The sequence below is a fragment of the Gavialis gangeticus genome, unplaced genomic scaffold (assembly GCF_001723915.1).
Source record: "Gavialis gangeticus isolate Ggan-Ray unplaced genomic scaffold, GavGan_comp1, whole genome shotgun sequence".
Classification (NCBI taxonomy): Eukaryota; Metazoa; Chordata; order Crocodylia; family Gavialidae; genus Gavialis; species Gavialis gangeticus.
Window position 1 is genome coordinate 12,957,412 of NW_017729004.1, and position 22,242 is coordinate 12,979,653.

At 44.4% G+C, this 22,242-nt stretch overlaps 1 protein-coding gene across 1 annotated transcript in view; it reads left to right on the plus strand.

The window, feature by feature from the left end:
* LOC109291212 (sodium channel protein type 5 subunit alpha-like) overlaps nucleotides 1-22,242 on the plus strand; it is a 374,712-nt gene that overhangs the window by 275,780 nt on the left and 76,690 nt on the right. Inside the window, exons 18-19 of the mRNA XM_019508100.1 lie at nucleotides 9,596-9,739; nucleotides 17,148-17,268. Of these exons, the coding sequence (XP_019363645.1) occupies nucleotides 9,596-9,739; nucleotides 17,148-17,268 (265 nt within the window). The remainder of the gene's footprint in view (nucleotides 1-9,595; nucleotides 9,740-17,147; nucleotides 17,269-22,242) is intronic.

Here is a 22,242-nt window from a genome sequence, read left to right on the forward strand (position 1 = left end):
CTTTGGGTTGGCCAGGGGGGCATGCGGCCCCCCCCCCCCCCCACAATCCCCGGCTCGGCCATTGGCCACAGAGGGACCCCAGGTGCCCCCCCACACCCAGACCCAGGAGGTACCAGTCATCAAGCCAGGTAGTGCAGTGGGAGCCCCCCTACGTGCTCCCCGGTGGACCCGGAAGTGGACCAGAAGTGCTTCTGGTCCACTCCCAGGTCTGTTGCCAAGTGCGCTGGGGACCCCCTCCGCACTCCTGTGGGACGCTCCATCTGCCCCACCATCACAGCATTCATGAGCCGCCTGGTACCTAGAGGTATGTAGAAAAAACATTTACAGCTGTGTCTGTGTGTGAATCACCGAATCTTTCCGAATCTCTCCAAATCGATTCAGAGCGTTCTGATTCGATTCAGAGAGATTAAAGTGTCCTTTGATTCAATTTGGATTCAGAGATTCGGCCACCGACTCGGGCCAAATCTCCACCAAATCGAATCAGGGACTGAAGCTTTGCACAGCCCTAATATGCGTGCGTGTGTGTGTGTGTGTGTGTGTGTGTGTGTGTGTGTGTGTGTGTGGTGGCAGTGGTGGCGTGGGAGTTTAAAACTGTCATATCTGCTAATGAATCTAAAATAGTGAAATAGAAAGTAATGGCAGCTAAAAGCCTGTCACCTGTTTTGTTTTTATTAGGTATAATAATACGCGGCTTTCTTAATAACGATAGAAGTAGCAAAGCCTTAATTGGCTGAATAGGTCTGTGGTTGTTACAGTCGCTCTCTCAAAGCACATCACACTTTTAAGCAAAGCTTAGAAGCGCCATAGCCTCGCATTGCTGAAACGTACGGCAGAGGAGCCCATTTGTTTGAATTCTTCACATTACATAGTGGAGAGATCCCAATTACCAAAAGAAACGTAAAGTAGATAGTGATTAAACATCAAAATGCAATTTAGCAAAAGGTATTAGCTTGAACTCTGAACAATGAACACTTATGAAACACTTCGCTGCCTATTTAAGCCTTTTTGAATTGATAACAGGAGAAATTAACTTTGGCAGTACATCTCTCTGCCAAGTTCTCCCACTTAGACTAATTTTAAAACTGAACCCTCGGAAGAATGAATCCATATTTTATTATGGACAATGTGCTGCACGGTGAGGAAAATGATCTTGGACCAGCAAAGACTGAGCAATTAGAATTAATTCTCTCTACTTTTCCAGGGCCAAAGTTCAAGCACTTGAAATGTTCTGGATGAATGTGAAATGGAGCACAGCAAAAGTGTTCTGTTTACTTTCTTGAAGGAAGAGATTTGGCAAAGCATCTGGACCTCGTACAGAGACGAGGCAGTTAGCTCAGCTGTGACTCGGATAATAGACATCCTTGGACATCTTAAAATTAATCTTCTCCAGTACCCAAAGCTGAAAACTACTTAGGCAGGTCCTCAGCTGGTCTGCCTTCGGCAGAGTTGCAGCAGCCGACATCTGCTGAGGATCTGTCATGGTGTCTTGGAGCTTTGCTGCATAAAGACCCAATTCTGCTATCCTGACTTGTGCTGAACAGTCCCAGTGTACAGGATGACTGAGGATAGGCATCAACATTTGGCTCTAGATTCCTCCAGTGCCTCATGATGTTTAGGAAGAATTGTTTAGCAATGATTCGGTGACTAATTTCATTCCTCAGATCCTATACCCAGGTAATTAATGGACCAAATTCTGTGCTGAGATATGCCGGTGTAATAACTCAATTGACTTCCGTAGAGTTACTGCAGGCATGCTGTAGTACAACAGACAACACACTTCACATACTATCCCTGGGAAGGAGTTAGCAAGGAGGGGCTGAGGCTACCTCTACAGCAAATGTACTATTGTGTGCTGTGTGACAAGCCTGCACTTATTGTAGACTCAGACCTGGCATCGTCACTCAATTGCACACTTATCTGCCTCCTGTAGTAAATTAAGTACTAGCTAAAATTATTCTGCTGCCATTTTGAAAACCAGATCACAGGACATATGTTCAAGAGCTTTCTAACTATGAGCAAACTGTTACGACTTCCTTTGGGTCAGATGTTATCTGGCCTTTGACCAGCAGGTAGAGATTTGTCTAAGAATTGTTGAACTGGATCCCAAAAGTCAGCCGTTTATACTGTCCTGTCACCAAAAGTCACCAGTACCCAGTGTTTAATAGGAAGGTGCAAGGAAGCCTGCAGTGATGGGATAGTGTGTCCCCAAGGGAAATTTCTTCCTGGCCTCTAATGTCTCGAGGCAAGCCCTGAAGCATGAGGGTTTACAACTTTTCAAAGATCTTTCCTGTTTTAAAACTTTCATTTATGACTCAGGATACTCCTGTTATTCATGTAGCTTTCTAATCTGCTTTAAAACTCCTACTGAAGACTTGGTGCTATGATAGCTCTTGGGCAGAGATCCATAAAATAACTGTGCTGTATGTGGAAAAGCATTTCCTTTTCTCCCTTTTGAGTGAACTGTCTCATCTCTGTTGAGGGCAGGACTATCCAGCTGGCTATATGCGGCCCCTGAGGAATTAACTTGAAGCCCCTGGGCTCCAACCAGTGACCACCCTCCCTCCACCCCCATTGCTCTGACCCAGGGACCCGAGGATCCCCCTCCCTAGTCATCCTCTGGCTTCTGCTTCCTTCCCCGGCAGGTCACGGCCCACAGCACCGGGGAGCTCACAACCCAGGGTGCCTTTGTGACGTGGGTACAGCCAGGGAGCCCATGGCTGGGAAGCTGAAAATGGGGCCAGGGCACCCACATAGCACGATGGAGTGGGGCAGGTGGACAGTGCCCATGTGACGTGTGGTCAGGGGACTGTGGCTCATGTGGGCGAAGCCTGCATTGGTGCAGCCTGTGCAGTTCCCATCACTGGTTTCAGGGCTCACTGCTGAGGCAGTCCGTCCTTCCTGCCTATGCCTAATCTGCATGCATCAGCCCTGGAAATGAGCTAGCAGAGGTGACCCAAGCCAATGCTTTTGACTGCCCCCTGCCCCCAAATCCTCACTTCAGCTGTGTTTCCAGGGCTGACTGGCAAGGAGTGGGAGCAGGCGGGCAGGGCTCGCCACGAGATAGTTCTCTGCTGCCACAGTGTAGACATATCCTTAATGTCCCCATCAGAGGCACAGCAGGGCATATCTGGGACACATGGGGGGAGTACCAGCTGCTGCCATGCCTATTGCAACAGTGCAGTCAGCCAGCAATCGCTTTTGTCTTGTCCCTCACCCCTACCAACAAAAGCAGCACTGCAAGCTGCTGTCCCAGTCACCCCCCTCAGTTCTCCTACTGGCCCCCACGTTTCTGAATGGACCCAGGGGGAGCAGGAATTGCCAGGCCACCCGATACAGAAGCTTTCTATCTGCTCCTCATCTGCCCCTTCCCCCAAGCACAGAACCCCTCCAGTCGGCGTAGATCCAAGGGATCCAAGTGAATATGTAGCAGCAATTACGCTTCCTCCGTGCACTAATAGCTCAAAGAGGTGCCTGTGCCCCGCTGAGGCAGAATTTTGCCTTGTAGCAGAATGGCACACCTAGGTTTTAATTTGAAAACCCTTGTCTGTCTGCGGTTTGTGAGTGAAAGTGATGCTTGTGACCATAAGGGGTGATTAGCACTGTCTAGAGCTAGGCCTGTCTGTGCAGACGCACTATTAGAGCAGACTGATGGATTGGGTGGTCTGCGATGGAGAAAAAGGAGGCACTTCAGGAACGGGCAGACAACGCCACTTCCAGCCCTGCTTTCTCTCACTGTAGTTTCCTTGTGCTCACTGAATGGCTGAATCAAGCCAGTTTGTGCTCTGTTGCTTCGCACAGCTCTGCACTGCTCATTGACTGAGTAGTTCTTCCCTTTGCAACGGTCATGCTCCCCATCCCCCTGATTCCACTGGTGTCCTGCACTAGGTGTGTGTTATGGCTAACCCTGCACACACCCAAACTCAAGCCAGGTCTCTCTGCACAGTCCTGTAGGTGTAGCTATCCATCTGGTTAAAAGTATGCTTGGAGGAACACCGTGTGGTGTGATAGCTCTCTCTGTCTGGGCTGTGATCCCACCCTCTTGTGCAATGGCCTGAGTGGTTTCACTCTGACATTTCATGCCACTCGCTAGGAGCAGCCCTCCTCTCCTCATCAGGTGGGGTGAGAGGACGCTGCAGGGAAAGCGTTCGATGGAACTGAGAGCTTCCTTCCAGCCCTCTTTCATGTGAGCCGTGATACGTAATACAAATCCCCCTCTTCTCTTATTCAGGGAATTAGGGGATTTTCTAGGTGTACGGTGTGATTTGCCTCTCTTAGCGCTGTTGCACCATCCCAATTCCCTGATGTTCATGAAGTAACCCTGACTTACACTTCCTGTACTGGGAGAATAAATGGTTTTCCCATTTATTATATGGGAAAATAATAAATGATGGCAGTGAGAACCCCAGGCAGGTTCTTTGGTTCATGCATATGTATTTCTCTTCTTAAAACAGTGACTTCTGCCTTAAAGATAAAGATCTCCTCCTTATTGTGCCTACACAACAGGTAGCGCACAGAGAACAATGCGCTCCTTGCGGCTCGGCAGCAATGCAAACTGCTTCAGTTCTGTCCAGGGACTGGATAGAGCAGAGTTCAGCTTTAACAATTATTTATGGTCTTGGCTTCTCTGCTGAGGAAGGGGACCAATCACTGGGGGCAAATTGTAGCCAAGGAAGATTGCCAATTGCTCCCATTTATGGTGGTTTTGTGGTATCCAGAGCTTTCCATTAGGAACAGGGAAAACATCATAGCTCTTTTACAGACGCCAGTAAACAATCATATGATAATAATACCTGTTCGCTCCTGAACCAGGCCACAGCCAAGTGAAGAGCTCCAAGTGCAAGTAACAGGGTTTTTAGCCAGTCTATCTCCTTGTCTTAGATGTTTCATATTCAAATATTGGCTCTTATGGGGATTTACAGGTTAAGATGACCTGCTAGTCATTAAAGCACTAATTACTGCCATACTGAATTGTGTTCCTTTGCAAAAGCCAACTTCATCGCCATCCCAGACTGAAATCGTGAGGTCATTAAGGAGAGGGTCTTCCTCTGAGAGCAGTATTTCCTGGAATGACAGCTTCCTGCAGCCAGCATTGCCCTGTGAGAAATTCTTCTGATGCTTTTAATTCTCAGCTCTCTCAAGGGGTGAAACAGCTCCTTAAAATGCCAGCACATGGCTCATGTTCAAGGAATTCTTTTCAGTGCAACGTGATATGCAGGCCCATCGGCCGCCCTTTGCACAGGGCTGAATTGATCTACATGTGCACAAGCATTTTGCTGCAATTAAAGGGCAGTTTATAGTTGCACTCTTTCACGGGAGTCACAAACCAGCCTATAACCCCCACCCCTTGCTCTATAGGGAAAACAAGCTGACCCAGCTCAGTTCCTGTTACCATTTGCATTCCCCTCCAAACTTGCTCAGAAGTTATTGCCAGCCTGCTGTGGAGGGATTGGGGTGCAGAGCCAAGCCCAAGCCCATGCCTCATCTCTGCCCACCTCTCTGCTCTATGGAGCAGCTGCCTGGCATCAAAGACTTATTCTTCATGTTGGCTGGATGTGGGTAGCCTGGACAGGACAGTCAGTGTGGGAGCGGAGCTAGAGTCTGGATCAGGACAGGAGTTAGCGAGCCTTTCCAAACATTCGTTTTACTGGATTACTTCTGAGGACTACGGCTTGCAATGCTTTGTCTTTCTAAATTCAGCTGTACAGGACGGAAGCGTGATAGGGAAGGAAATACAATGAATTTCCGCTGGTGGCTGGTGTTGACTTTGTTTTTGCCAAGAGCAAGTCTTTTTACAGAGGCCAGGAATTTGCAGTAATCCCCATGTGAGTCAACCAAAGTCCATCACTTTTATTTCTAGACTTCTGCGTCACATAGGCAGGACCCACTGGTGGATCTTCTGTATGTCTTTATGCCAGCAACAAGTGTGGAGCCCATGCACAAAAGAACTGGAGATGTCACCCAGATTAACAACTACATGTTCCTAGAAGAAACCATTGTTTCCCTCTTGCTTGTGCTATAACCAACCACATGTGTACAGCCAAGTTGTATTCCATAAGGCTGGTTAACTATGAATACAATTTAATGTTCACTTCTTATTGTGCAGAGGCCAAAGAACCAAAAGGAGAAGATCTGCCAAAGGGTTGGAGGTGTGCATGCCCCTGGTTGTAACTTGGATATCAAGCAACAGGGGGTCCAATGTGAATCTCAGGAGGCTGTCTGCCTTCCATTTGTATGCGTGCCATTTGTGTATCACTTTGTGTTTTCTCTTTATAAATTATGAAAACAACTGAATCAATAAATATTAACATAATGTGTATTGCCTTGGCAACTTGGCACTTGATACAAAAATTAAAAACAAATTACATAAGCCACCCACAGTGTGGAGTTTTATTGGAGATAAATCTACTGCTGCTGCAGCCAAAAGAACAAATTGGCTCAAATTAAAACAAAACCAAACAGCCCAAAGTTAAGCAGACCAAAATAAATGCACTTGGAGCAACCAACACTGCTTTGCTGTCCCCGCAACGTGTACTGGAAATGAAGGGGTTACCTGAAACCAGACCATTTTTACCCAGGACAGCATCTGATACTTGGAACCCAGTGCAGATTTACCGTGTATCCCTAGATGTGTGGGACAGTTTCTTTTATTCCAGAAGCTGTCTTCCTTTCAAATGTAGTTGTCAGGGCAAAATAAAAAGTTCACTGTTATGATGGCCTATATCAGGGGTGTCAATACTCACCTCCTACCCCAGGCTGGATCCAGACCACAGGGCTCCTTGGAGGCCAGGTCCAGCCCAGGACATGGGGTGGCTCCAGTGGCAGCAGTTTTGGCCCCATGCAGGAGCCAGACCTGCTGCTGCTGCTGCCACATGCCTTGTGGCTTGGTGGCAGTACACAACCTATGTGGTGGTGACAGCTCCAGCTCCAGGTGTAGCTCCAGCTCCAGCTCAGGCCTGGGGCATGCAGCAAATGGTAGTGGCAGGGCCATTGACTGAAGAGGTAGGGCTGGTTCGATGGTGATGAGCAAAGTACCTTTCGGGTGACTAGAGCTCTATCACCCCTTGCACACCCTTGTGCTGCCCATCACCATGTCCACCAGGGCCTTAGGGTTCTGGATTACATGGCAAACCATCCCCCACAGCCATAGCCCCCAAATTCTGGTGGCCCACTGGTAGCCGAGCGGGCTGGATAGAGTATCTCTGCAGGTCAGATCTGACTGGTGAGCCACATGTTTGGCAACCCTAGTCTGTATCAATGCATTGTCCTGCATAGTGACATTTTGGCCCCATTGTGCAAGTTTAGCATGACACGATACCATTATCACTGTGTGTATAGTTGTAAGTGTCATAGAGAGGAGGGGTTTGGGCATGGAGTTCCTGAAAACAAGGGTGTCGATTGAGTCTACTGCAACCCGCGCTAATTAGCACACATCGGAGCAGAGCTCTGTCATGTGTATGGGAGCCCCAAGTGTCCAGGAAAGAGCCCCCTACTGCCAGCAATGGAGATAGTAACTAATGAAACCATCAACGTGTTTTATTTTCTTTCACCCTAGCTATACAACATGCTCGTTGACTTAGCTCTGTTGTTCTGCAGAGGAGCCGAGTCACACAGTTTGCTCTTATACAGTCCACAGTTTCCAAGGTCTCTGGGTGTACAGGCTTTCTGGACAAATGGACTTGCAGTGTCACCCAGATTATACTACTTGCAACACAAAACGATTGTTTCTGTTGCTTAAATGCTGTAACCAATACTCTGTCATTAACATTACTTAGGACCAAGCTGTATGCGCGTTGCATTAAAAAATGTTGATAGCAAAGTGCCTGACTAGTATATGGTGTGCCTTTGGTATTAGCAGCTTCTCTGTATGTTATATATTTTCCAAGTTATACTTTTTAGCATATATATAACTTCATGGTGAAATCAAAACCGTAGACTAGTAATAACAGAGCGATCTTTGGCCTGTGGCTATTGGTGCTGAATTGTTCCTGTAAATTTTGTCGTAATTCCTTCAGCACAGAGTATAGACTAGAGCATGCATAATTTAATTTATTAAAGTTAAAATATATGTTAGACCTTATGACCTCCGCAGCAGGAAACCGGTAATTTAATTTTAAATTAATTTGCTGGGAAAGCAGAAAGAACCAGTGCAAATTTGAAAATCTGAGAGTTTATACAAAAAGCAATTGACTTAATCAACCACTTTTTGTCTCCCATGTTATTTCAGTTGGTTACTTTTTAAATAAGATGGGGCTCTTTTTTCCTCTCCATACCTGCTTCTGCTGTTTCCTGCTGTGATGTGACTGTAAAATTAAAGCAAGTGGGCTCTGATTATGGGAGGGTAAGCTTGGTTAAAACACTGACTGTGAGAATCGCTCCCCTCCCCTCCAGAAAATGGCACACCACTGAAAGGAAAATACTATACATTCAGATAGTTTTTGTTAAAATTCTGGTACTCTTGTAATCTGTTTTCTCAGCATGGAAAGGCTTCTTTAAGCAATTCAGCATAAGTCTTTGAAATCAGCCTGAGCTTTATTAATATTTTAGTAGCACTGTTAGTAATGACATAAAATATGGTAATACTCTGGTAAGCTATGGAGTTTACAGGCTACATTCCCAGCTAGTCTGAATCAATAAAGCTCTCCTGATTATGCCAGTGGTTATGGGCCCAATCCTGCAAACACAACTAGGCATAACTCTCCGTACTGTGAGTAATCTGAAGGGATTCACCATTAGTCACTGTCATGCCCGCAAATTGGGACGTGAATTTAATGACAAATACTCATGCTACTCCGAGTCCTGGGCCTCGCAGCAGCCGGTGTTTGCAGAATACACTTAAGCACACGCCTAACTGAGACTCGGATTTCAGTGCAGCTCCAAATTATTCTCAGACATTTGCTGAACAGGAGTGGATTTAGCCTGGTGTTTCATGAATTGAGGGCCATGTATAAAGGAGGGGATGGGAGAGCCAGCAGCAGTGGGAGACAGAGCGAGGTGTCTCCATCTTCTGTTTCTCAGGGGGAAGGGGGCTCCATATTCAGTGCATTTCCCTCCTCTTGAATTTATATCTTTTCTTCTTTTTTGTCTGGTTTCTTTCCTGCCCTGCAGTACAGACCTGTTACTTAACATAGCACCTCCAGCGCTGAGGCTGAGGCTGAGGCTGAGGCTGAGGCTGAGGCTGAGGCTGAGGCTGGCTGTGTGACTGCAGAGTACATCTCTTGATTATATGGCTAAACTCGGAGCACCAGCCTGTGATATTTGGGGTCACTGGAGAAAACGACTTTCTCAGATTCAGAGACTGAAAATGGAAGAAATGGCAGGGTGATTCCTTCCCCTAGCAACAATTCCTGAACAAAAAGCTGCTCTTTTTTCCCCCTCTCTTTTACAGCCAGGCAATCTGACATATCCAAGTTGCTAAACCTCAAAAGTTGCAGCATAAGCCTATGTAATCTTGTTGCTTACCATTTTGCCTTAAGATGCCATCCCTTGACAAGTATAGTTCAGGGTATTTTCTGTGCTAGCTGGGGAGTTCTGCTTAACAAATAAGCATGCTACCAAAGAAAAAGAAAATAAACCCATCTAGGATTATCTCCGGCAGGAAAAACAGCTGCAACCGAGGGGGCAGTGCTGCAAAAGCCCAGGAGACCAGAGTCAGACCTCTGAGATTTGTGAAGAGTTAAGTGAGTTGCAGATGGATAAACAGGTGAAAGCTGAACCATCATCACCAGTAGGGAAAACAGAGGTAACAGAAACAACCTTCCTACTTGATACTGCATGCGACCAATAGACCAAAATCAGTAGTGCATGCATGGAAATTAAGGGGGCTTTCATGGTCTGAACAAAAAACCCACAAAACCTCTCCAATGGTAAGAAAAAAACAATCGGAAGTAGCTTCTGTAGACCGGTGGGAGGAGAATAGATTCTTGTATTATTACAAAAATGGAATACTCAGAAAATGCATAAAAATGGAAATATTTTAAATGGGTTTCCAAGAACGTGCAACTTTCAAAGAAACTGTAATTAGACTCTGATTCTCCTCTGACAGTGGCACCTTCTTGCTCTGCAGACCTTTCTCTTGGGTACATTTTGGTTCATGTCTACTAACTTTACCAGATTGCCATTAGGATTTTATTCCTGTTAGCACTGCCAAGCCAAGACAGAGAGCAGAATTTAAGTAAATAACACAGCTAGTTCCCTAGCTTTACTCCTTCCCACCTCTGCTATAAAACACAGACAGAGCCCAAACCCATCAGAAAGCACATGGAAGAGTCTTGGTGGTATTGTGGGAAGCAGGGATTATTCACTCCTGTTTTTTAGTCTCATTGATTAATACGTGTAACTCTGTCACCGTACATGAGCCCTAAGAACATTTATAACAGGAATATTTCAACTGTTTAGTGGAAATGATTCTTGCCTTTTTGTGTGAACCCTCTTCTCCAGAAGTAAAGGGACTTGAATCGAAAAAGGAGACTCAGAAGCACTTGAGATCCCAGCCTCAAAAAATATCAGATCATAAGCTAGTAGGGATACAGCTGACTGAAGATGTAAGTCCATGAGGAATTTTTGGGGTCTGAGTAGTCAGGCTTTCTACATACCACCTTGTCCTGGGAATACCCTAATTTCAGGCTAGTCTCTAATTACTTTTGTCTCCTAGTTTTAACATCTCTACGAGAGAAACGAACCATCCGCCCCTAGAGCAGGAAATTAGAAAAATGACATCCTTTGTTAGGTTTGGAATGAAATTCCAGGATCCTGCCAGAACATGCTAGCTGTGATCTGGTCGGTGACAATAATCCCCGTTTCCTCCCTCACCTTTACATGAGCCCTGGAATACTAATGTCATCTTCATAAAGTAAAACCCAATTGTTTCTATTTGTGGCTGCATAAAAGAGGCAGAGGATGCATGGCAGTAATCCATGGAGCACTTGAAATCAGACAGGAGGTCACACGAGGTTATGAACTCCAGCATTAAAGAGTACAGCCCAAACAATGCTATTTTTGAAGGCCAGGCTCTGTGTGGACAGCAAAGAGACCTAGCATTTCACGAGTAATCTCTGAGAGATCTCGTGGGGCAAGCAAGGACAAGGTGATCTATTTGACAAACATCCCAAGAACTTGTAAAGCCATGTAAAGTAAGCCATTTTTGGGAAGCCACTTAACAGAGTTGTTAGGCCCACGGGAGAGGATTTTGAGTGATTTACTCAATAACAGGAAGTCTTAAGAAGGAGAGAATGTGTTGGGAATAAAGCAATGTTGATGGCAGTATGAAATAAATTATGTGATTAAAAATGTATCTCATATTAACTGTTAGAGGGATTTGAACAATAGTATCATCAAGATGAGAGAGGAAAAGATCTGTAGGGTGATCTAGCTTATCCCCCTGATAAAACAGTTCCCTATTGAATGTTTCCTATGGCTTTGTCCCATGTAGATTTAAATGACTCAAGCACCTAAGATTTCACCATTTCCCAAAGAAAAATAGCCCATAGCTTGTGTATCTCACAGTCAAGAATGTTTTCCTGGGGACCAGCCTAAATCATTTCTGAGCATCATATCACCACTCCATTTTCCAATCATGTCATTCCTCTTCTTTCCTTAATTCAAATTTAGTATAATGTTGTCACCTTTTCTTCCTTCTGTAGTCTACTCTTTAATAACTATCTGTATTAATTACCTCACTTCATCATTGGTTTCTTGTAAACCGATCCTTCTGTTTCCCTATGCACTTTTGTTGCTTTTCCCTCAACTCCTTTTTTTTGTTTGTCCCTTTTTTGGTGTTGAGATGCCCAGAGCTAAACACAGGCACTATATTCCAGCTGTCCCAGAACTGTAGAGACTGGGAACATGACCTCCCTTGTCAAGGCATGACGCTTCTGCATTTGCAGTCCAAAACCATGTCTGTGTTCTGCAGTGCATATGAGAATGCCATGTTTAATTCACGTGTTGCTCAGTTGTTTCTTGGAGGTACAGCATTACAGCCGTCTCCCTTCCATTGAATATCTGTACTCCAGAGAACTTTCCCCTGGATGCAGTAGTTTGTAGTTTTCCACAAAAAAAAGTCTCATTTTCCTATGTTCTAGCCATGTTTATTCCCTCTCTTCCTCTCTCCTTACTAGGGCTGACCACTTCTGCCACTGTAGTAGTATCTTCCAATTTTATTCTTATGTTGTTCGGTCCTATTTTTACATCATTGATGCAGATAAGCTGGTCTTAGCACTTTTACTAGACACATCCTCTTTCCTAGATGCCATCTATCATTACATCAGCTAAATGGACAGTTGAATCCAAGTTATTTTGAGTTCATTTTAAGAGTAGATTTTTGGGTGGTAACGAATGAGATGCTTTATTGAGGTTCAGGTATGATATCTGCTACTTCCTGCCATTCACTGATTTTGTAAAATAAGGCCTTGGATTTTCAAAGGGACTCGGACACTGAGAAACCTTCAACTAACAGTGAGAGTTGGGTATCTAACTCCTTTAGGCTCCTTTGAAAATACCAGCTTAATAATATAAATGACAAGTTTAGGCCCCAACTCTCACTAAGTCAGATCCCAAGTACGGGGTGGAGGATGTAATGTAGAGCCACCTAACCCAGAAGCATGTTATAACTTTTCCTATCCACCACTAAATTATGTCACTGGTGAGTGGTCCCTCAGGAACCTCATACACATAGAAAACCTGGCATCGCAGAGCTCTGCTCTGCCGAGTCCCCCTTCCTTTCCTTCCCAGTCCATGTTCCCGACGCATCCCATTCTGCCCTTCATAGCAGGGATTTTCAAGTGGGTTGAAGCAAATTCTCCACTGATCATCTTGGATCATCTCAAGGTCACTTTGCACTACTGTGGCATATAATGGCATTAAGCAGACTAGAAAGTCCATCTCTCAGTTGTTATAAATGAATCGACGTTTCATAGCTCCATTATCCTCTAGTCTGGGGGGGGGGCATGCCTTCAAATGTTCAATTTCATGATTTTAATAAAGATTTATAGAAGATAGATTTAATGAATGGCAATTGCCAATATCACCTCCCTTTCCTTCCCTTAACGTTCAGTGCTACATTTGCTTTCCCCTGCCCAGTTGTCCATGAATATTCAGTAATGATGGTCTATGGGACATTAAGTTTGTTTGACGAATCTCTTTGTGCCTTTGACTGTGTACTGTCTGGCTTTGCTGAATTGTGTGTGCTCACATTTGCTCAGGTTGCCTTTACCTGAACTTTCTCAATAGCTATTTTTCCCAGATCTTCACAAGGAGATTTTTACTTGTCCCAGCTGTTATTTTTCTTGTTGAATAAAAGGAGGTTCTTAAAAGGAGTTCATTATCTCAGTCATTTAAAACATCACTAATTACATCTCCCTTATCAAATGTTACGTTGTCTCTTTCTGTTAATGCATCTGTGAAAGCCCTTCTTCTTCCTTTAAACCCCCATGGGGAATATTAACTTTACTCTCTGTTGCCTGGTTCTGTTCCCTATGAGCCTTCCCCACTGCTCCTCTCTATTCTCCCCCTTTTTCCATTCCCAGTATAGATCCTCAGACGTATGTCCACTGCCTTGTCAAGCCAAAAGAAGCACTTGTCAAAAGATTTGTTGTCTCTTGGGCCTTCGCTATTCCCCAGCTGCCTTTCACACTAGTAGATTGTAATACTTTTCCTGAATTTCCTTCCTTCATACAGTATGTTCCTTTAATTTCTTAATTCTTTTGAGTGTACGTTCCTGAAGTCCAGCACAGTTATGCTGCCAAATTCTGTCGCTTTCCTGGTACCAAGTTGAGACTGGTCTCCTCACAATCTTGTTCCCTTTCTCTTCATTGCTAAGAAATATACCCAAAATGACTTCTTTCTCAGAGGAATCTCTACTTTATATATTATGAAGTGGTCATCTTCTGTGGGTACCTTTGGACTATTTTAATGAACTTGATTTGGATATGTGTATAACCTATCAGGCAAATGAGCAAATAAAGTACCTGGTGAAGAGTTATCCTATGGTTTTGACTACACTAAAAGTTGATCCAACATTTTTTTTCAATTCTTGATCTTACCAAGTCTTGCTTGTATGCAGAACGCAGGCCATTCTTATTATATTTTCATTCTAAGAAGTGATTTTTATAAGCTTTTCCCAAGCAAGTTTCTTTCTGCTTAGACACTATTTTGCAATGATGTTTTTTCACTTTTTAATTGTTTTTAACCTCCTCTTAGCTAATTCTGAGCCCAATCCAAGATGGTGACCTGCAGGATGCTGCACTTAATTGCAGAGAATTAAGTTTCATCCCCATTTGTAAGCATTGTCAGAGCGGTCCATCTAGCCCAGTTTAGTGTAGCTCCGCATCAAGTTGAACTCAGCTGTAAATTTTGCATGCACTATCTACATGAGAAAGCAAAGAGCCAACCTCCGAGTTAGTTATGCCTTTTAAAGTTATTATTTACCTTCATCGCCCTCTTTAAATATAAATACTTTGCGCTTACCAGCCTGCCTTTCACCTATAGGCTAATCTTGTTATACACATATGGCGCATTTACACGTCACCCTATGTCACTGTAGCAATGCTGTGATGGGGGGGTCCCCCAGGCACCCAAAGAGATTGATGCCCCTTCCCATGCCCCTCCTCCCCCATTTAGGGCAGTCTGCCCTGCCCTCACCTGCCACACCTTTGACATAAATGAATATATAAATGCAGGAGGCTGCCCCATTTGTGGCTCCAGTGTACTGGGCCAGTCACACATCTCTGAACCATCACTACACCGTGTCCCATCCCTCACAGATGGCATCCAAATCCACTGCTCCCCTGCCCCTTCCTGGGGCACTCTCAGCCTTTGGCCCACACAGGCCTTAGTCCCCACTTGGTGAGCCTTGACCCCTTTGGCCCCTCACTGGACCACACACACTCACTCTGACCCCTCACTGGGTCTATCATTCACTCCAACCCCTCACTGGGCCGCAATTTACTCTTTGTTGGCCCCAGGTCCCTCCCAGCAGAACTTAGCCCTTCTGTGGGCCTTACACCTCTCAGGCCTCAAGTCCCTCCCAGTGGACCTTGGCCCCAAGTCTTTCCCCTCTATGGGATGACCCACAAGGCAGTGGGGGTTAAGGCTTTCCAGTGCCCCATCCTTGCCTTTCACTGGGAAGGCACAGGTGTGGCATTTCCTAGGGGCTGCCCCACCACAGGTGGTTTCACCACACCAACCAACCCCAACAGGGTGCAGTTTCGGGTGTTACCCAGGACCACTAGGAACCTCTTCCAACCCCATAGTTCCTACCCTAGCCTCCAAGTGTTCCAGGAGCTGCAGTCCTTAGGCCAGGAGTTGTTACTTCTTCAGCTCCTCATATGTAATTGCTGGCCCTGCTCCCAGGGTCTGGGCTTATACTCTGGCTGCACAGCCCCCCTCCAATCAGGCAGCCCATTGCGCTGAGGTGATTACCTAATTGGTTCTGAATCCACCTGCTGACTGCTCCACAGCCTGCCTGCTCTCCTTAAAGTAGCAGACACTATCAGTGCACTGCCACAGACATGCTACGTTGACGTACAACATGCTATGGTGATATAGCGATCATCGTAGTGCTGTGCTCCCCCCTTTTTAGCATGCCACTACAGCAAAGTAGTGGCTAAAACTAACTGTGCACCACATACACAGCGCAGCATGGGCAGTTACTATTACTCAAAGGAAATACTAAAGCACAGTGCAGTAAGAATGTTGCCATAGGGTGACCCATAGATAAGTAGTATTAACTTTGTGTTATAGATAGAGATAATAGTATTAGAAAATAAGGTAGTAAAGGGGTCAGTGGTTATTTAGAGATCCCAGAATGAGTTAGTGAAAGAATAATTTGCATCTCCTGATTCCTGGTTAAAACTGCTTCACATTATGGCAGAGCCCTATAGGCTTCCAGATACAGTTAAGGTTCCTATTGTGTGAGGTACTCTTCCACCACATAGGAGGCAGGGCAAGGTGGCACCTTAGAAGCTAACAAGTCTCTACCCTGTCTTCTCCCTGACTTCAGATTAATTGCCTCTGTAGTCTCTGCTCTTACAGATTGGGCTATAGGACTGCTAGATACTTTGGTTCACTATAAAGGCTAACTGGTTCTGAGAGGTAAGAGTTTCCATAGACACCAGCCCACTTTGTCAGATGCTAGGATAACAGTGTGTTGGCTATGAAAGCTTATGCTTGATCTCCAAAGTGCCACCATGCTCTACCTTCTGCTTGGGTCAGTAGCTAAACCAAAAAAATGGCAACCCTGCCTCCAAACTTACTTTGGATTGCCACAAGATGGTAATTCCAGTTTTTCTCTAAAAAAAAAAAATCTGACATGAAATTTTCAGTTCATACTTAGGTGGGAAGTTTTACTTTAAAAAAAAAACAAAAAAACTTTAAACTTTTGTAAATAAAACTGCCCAACTTTAATAAATTTAGCAACAGTTCACCTTCCCCACCCCCAAAAACACAGTTGGAACATTTCATTCTTAAGATGTCAAAATATAATTCTTCAACTTTTTCAAAACTTTTTTCTCATTTTGGTTGAATGTTTTTGCCACATTCATCCTGAATTTGCAAGCAGTTTTGATAGACCCCAAAATACAATTTTTGCAAATGTATGTTCATCCAGAAACTTTGCGCTACCTTAGCTAAGAGCTTCCCATCTAAGCAAACAAGAAAGGCAAAACTTCATGAAAATGGAAGCGTCCCCCATTTTACTGTGGAGGATGTGGTGGGCAGTGAGAGAGTGTGGAACGTCTCAGGCTCAGAAACTAAACTATACTTTTCTGACTCCCAGACAGTTACTTTTCCAGTTGGATCACAATGCTTTCTAATGGGTTCCTACACTGTCCCAGTACACCAGGCAAAGGGAAAGGAAATAAGCCACGATTAAAATCTTTCAGGGCTCAGCCACCCTAGGTCTTCAGTCATGATAACATCACAAAAGAGAACTTTTTTTTGAATGACATGGAGCGAGGTTGGGTAAAACCCACAGACAGAAAGGATAAAATTGTCATTGTGGGGATGGCCAATGCATGAAGTGTTTGGCATTTTTTTTCCTCTTTCATTATGATTCTTTGCTGATGTGTTCTTTAGTCACATTTAAAGCAAACACATGTCCTTAAGGGAAAATTGATCCATTTGTTTTCCTCACCTTTGCTCCTGTTGCTGGCAAGCTTGATCAAATCAGTCTCTCTGAAGGCAGCACGGTGGATTTGACAAATCCTGCAGAACTGCTGGAACAGATCCCAGAGTTTGCCGAAGAGCTAATGGAACCTGAGGACTGTTTTCCAGAAGGTAAGGGCCTGTTACAGTTTCACTGTGTTTGCAAAGCGAGAAGGCTCCTGTTCTATCAAACATGTCTCCACATTAACACCAAGGCACTCCAGTGACTTGCATTAATATTTCAGCGACTCTTCTACTCTGTTCAGCACTGATGAGGCCTCACCTGGAATAGTGGGTGCCTATACACGTGCAGCGAGGCTGCTCCAATGCACTGTAATTACAGCGCATCAGAGCAGACTCAATTAATCAAGTCTGCTGAAGCGTGGTAATCACTGTGCTCCAGCAGACTCCAGCGTCATGTGTATCAGTGTCCCCGCTCTGAAAAATGGTGGCAGGGGTGCTTTAACTAAAGCTCATTCAACGAGCTTTAGATAAAGTGCTCCTGTCACCATTTTTCATCACGGGGACGCTGATACGTGTGTGCTCTGGGTGCTTTAATTACAGCCCCCACTGCTACTCCTGGAGCATGTGTATAAATGCCCAGTGTATCCAGTTTTGGGCCCTATACTTGAAGATGGACTTGGAAGGTTTAGAAAGAGACCAGGGCAGAGCAACAAAAATGAGCAGGGGGCTGGGAGACAAGATTTAGGAAGAAAGGCTGAAAGAACTAGGGTTATTTAGCTTGGAGAACAAAAGACTGGGTAGTTGTGGGGTGAGGGGGAATTTGATAACAGCTTTCAGATCCCTGAAGTGTGATTATAGAGAGGATGGATAGGACTAGAAGCAACAGCCTCACACTGCAGCAGGAGAAATTTAGGTTGGAGATTAGGAGGAACTTTCTGACTGTGGGTAGTAAAACATTCGAGCAGGCTACCCAGAGAAGCTGTAACATCTCCATCCTTGGCAACTTTCAAAAGTAGTTTAGACAGACACTTGGCTGGTATGGTTTAATCAGGTGTGATCCCACCTTAGACTCATACAACACTAGGGTTGGAAGGGACCTCAGGAGGTTATCCACTCCAACTCCTTGAGGGGGCTGGACTAGATAACCTTGTGAGGTCCCTTTCCTATAATCCTCTCATCTTACATATACGGTAACACTCCAAACACCTGCAAACAGGCATCAGTTACTTGTTACCGTTAGTCTGTGAGTTTCTGCACTCTGGCCACACCTACATGAGATGCTGACCGTGCAGTTGTTACTGTGCAGTCATTGAGTACTTGCATACACAAGTACTCAATGACTGCACAGTAACTGGAGTTGCAGCACAGTAACGTTGCCGAACGGCTTTTAAGTGATGCTGACTGTGCAATAGCATGTTACTATTGTGCAGTAGCATTGCGTCATGCTTCATGCCATGCGACACTACTGTGCAGTAGTAATGAGCTACTGGATAGTCAGCGTCTCGTCTAATCGCAGCCTCTAATAAGTCTGAAAGCACACTTTAAATTACTGCACAGCTTTTTATTTGCAGGCCTTTTGCATTGCATTTTGTGCCATGAGATTTAAGTTTTATAATTCACTGTGGATCTGGCTAATGAAGCTTTGTCTCTTCAAATGTTGGATATACTCAAAACTGTTACAGAACAAATCTGAGTTGAAGGTGTTAGTGGAACGGATGGCGGTGGAAACTGGTTGAGAATCCCAGGACATCTAGGAATTAGCTATATTTCTTTTCCTTGAAACATTATGCTGTTGTTTCAGAGAAACAAAAAGGTATTTGCAAAGACATGAAAGTGAATACAATTACTTACTTTGTTCTGGCCAAGCGTAATATAAATAGAGCCTTTAAGATACCGGTAATTATGTCAGAGAACACCATTCTGCTTTTACTTAACCAGCTTTAGTACACCAACATTTTACCAATTTTAATACGAGCCTTCACCAAAATGCAGGAGTAAAGCACAACAGTATCAAAAGCCCTATTGTTTAAATCCAAAAGAGACGTGTCTCCAAGGCTGTTTCTTCTCCAACAAAGTTTGATCCCCATTGAATTTTTCAATCAAATTCTTCACTTCTTTTATTGCTTGGGACAAAAGAAGAGTTAGCTGGATTTTAGTTAAACAATGATTATATATACCACCCAAAATTCAAGGATAATTATGCAGTAGAACCTCAATTATCCAAGCTTCAACACTTTTTATTAATTGTCACTGTTGGTGTTCTTTAATGTTCTCTTTTAAGCTTCATCTACTCCAGTGTTGTATGTTTACTCTTAAATTTTGATATAGTAACTTGTAACTGGTTCACCTATTGAAACAAATTCAGTTCTCTGCATAGCTTTTAAGCAGGTGCTTTACAAAGGGGATTGGATAATGGAGGATATACTATACAGAAATTGAGCTGCTTGAGGGAGATCAGACAGGGATGGCTGATTTCCAGGGTATATGGCTACCTCAAAAAACACCAAAAATGATAAGTATATCTGACTGGGCTTGTCAGTTGGGCTGAGGAGCAATAGCTAAAGATGTATGCAGGTGATTAAAAGCATGGTGAGCACTGTAACCACTCCAGTCTACATAGTACTAATAAGAGAGTAGACTTGTTGATTCCTTTTTCTCCCAATATACAACCTACCATGGGCAGTGAGCAGTGATCTCTATTTCTGACTGCAAAATGTGAAACTAGAATAGAATCACACTCAGAAAACTCCAGGTTAAAAGCACGTTATTAACATTGCTGAGTCAAAAGTTAGTGAACACCAGAATTAAGATGCCCGTAAACGTAATTGGCACCCCCAGGCACATGAATTACGATTACAGTCTTTCGTTACATGATCACATACTATTTTTCACAGCGCCTCTATCTCACTCAGTGACTCAGTACTTATCTAGGGTTGCACATTCCTTTCTCCCCCTGCCTGTCCCTTGCTTTATTCACCACATACCTTTCAACTTATGCAACAAATGAAGCAGAGGTCCTGCAACCAACAGCCTCATTTATTACACAACCCCACTTCTTCTCCAGAACCAAGTCCTTCAGTCTGACTGACCAGCTCTTCTAAACCAATCTGGATTCCCTAATATTCTGTCATCTGGAGCTAAAGTGACCTCAGCGTGGGTCACCAGATCTCCGCTGCCTGACAGAGTAACCTGTAGTGGCTGTTATCCCTCTATGTGAGCCTGATGTAAGAGAGGCACTTGGCCAGTTTTGATACCCATTCCCAGGTGTCTGCGGAGGAAAGTAGAGACTCTTTTCCAGGTTTGGGAGTGGACTCTGGTTAAGGACATTTCTAACTCCACCCCAGGTCTTCCTTCTTCCATTCCTCTCCTCTCCATCCCCTGCAGTTCTCCATCACTCTGTATTCAAGTCAGGTGAACTGTTTCTTCTCTGAGGTGCAAACAGGTAAGAAGTTAAGAGCACAGAAGAGACATTATCTGCCTGCTCTTGGTTCCTGAGCCTAGCCCCACAACAGGTAGGCCAAGATTTTTCAGCAGCATATAAGTTAACTAACTCTGGATAAAAGTTCGCGGATATGGCAAAATGCACATCTCTGACACCAGAATTTTTTGAGTCACTTCTCTATGGCTTGGAGTCAAAGGAGATTTTTTGTGCAATGGCTATGAGAAGTTTGCTTCTGCAGGTGAAAACAATATATTTTCCCTATATTCTCCATCGGAGAAACAGCTTTTTACAGGACCTCTGTCTCATGACTAAGTACTTAGCTGGCATTTCACATTCCATTTTCCTCCTGCCAGACACAAGTTTTTCTTGAAAATTTCCAAAATAATTCACCCTGGAAAGGAAACTCCGCATGGAAAAGTTCAGCACAGCTGACTAAAGTTTGGCAAAGAAATAAGCCACTGAAAGCAGAGTCTTTTAATGGAAAGTGTTGGGCAGTCTTAAAGATAGGTGCTATTTCCTATCTACCTACAATGAAGGTATTTAGTGATAGCTGATACATTAGGAAGAGTGAGTGAATCTCCTGTGCATGTGCAAAATGATGGGAAAGGAGAGAAGGAGTTAAACTCCTACCTTTCTGGCTTGCCAGCTGTCTGTATTCAAACTATGACATTTCTAAACATGTTCAGACATAGATTATGTCTTGGGCAAATGCATTCCTGATTGGTTTTGCTTCTTCAAATAACCTATCCAATGGAGATTTTTTTTTAAATCCCCAACATAGTGTTTTGCTATTAGTTCACTGAGGTCACAGTTTTTCTAGGAGTTTGGGTGGCTTTAAAGTGGCCTTTTAGCAGTGAGTGGTTTTATTTCATAGTAACTGTTAATTGGCTAACACCTCAAAATAGCTAAAAATGGTTGATCGGGAATTTTCCAACAAACATGAAATCTAGGGAAGAATTACAGCTCCAGCAGCAAGGAGATACAGCTTGGGAAAATCTGGATGGGTCTAGAGAGTTAATGCAAAAGTGAAGCCAGTTAGTGCAAAAGCAGCATCCAGTCAATGCTGGCTATTTTTGGTATTTTTTTCCTCCAGGTACCTTGCAGCATTGTAGCATTGTTACCTCCAGTAGAATGTGTTGTTACCACACCGCTGGCTGAATTACTGTCACCACATGCACTGTCTTCTATGTCTCAGAAAAGATCATTTGGGCTAGGGACAGAAGTTACACATAAACCAGTAAAGTGGTCAGAAACCAGTTCAAAACACAACAGGAGTTCAGTGTACATAAACCTGTCAGACCAACCTGGTGGCCTTTTACGATCAGATCACCAGATCATTAGATGCAGGGGTAGCAGTGGACATAGTTTTCCTGGACTTCCAGAAGGCTTTTGACACCGTCTCTCACCCCGTTCTCATTAAGAAACTGGGGGGCTGTGGCGTAGACACGCACACAGTCAAATGGGTCGCCAGCTGGCTGGAGGGCCGCACCCAGAGGGTGGTAGTGGATGGGTCCTTCTCAACCTGGAAGGATGTGGGGTTCTGCAGGGCTCGGTCCTCGGGCCCGCACTGTTCAACATCTTCATCAGTGATTTGGACGAGGGGGTAAAAAGCACACTGTTCAGATTTGCTGATGACACTAAGATGTGGGGGGATGTGGGCACACTAGAAGGAAGCAACAGGCTACAATCAGACCTAGACA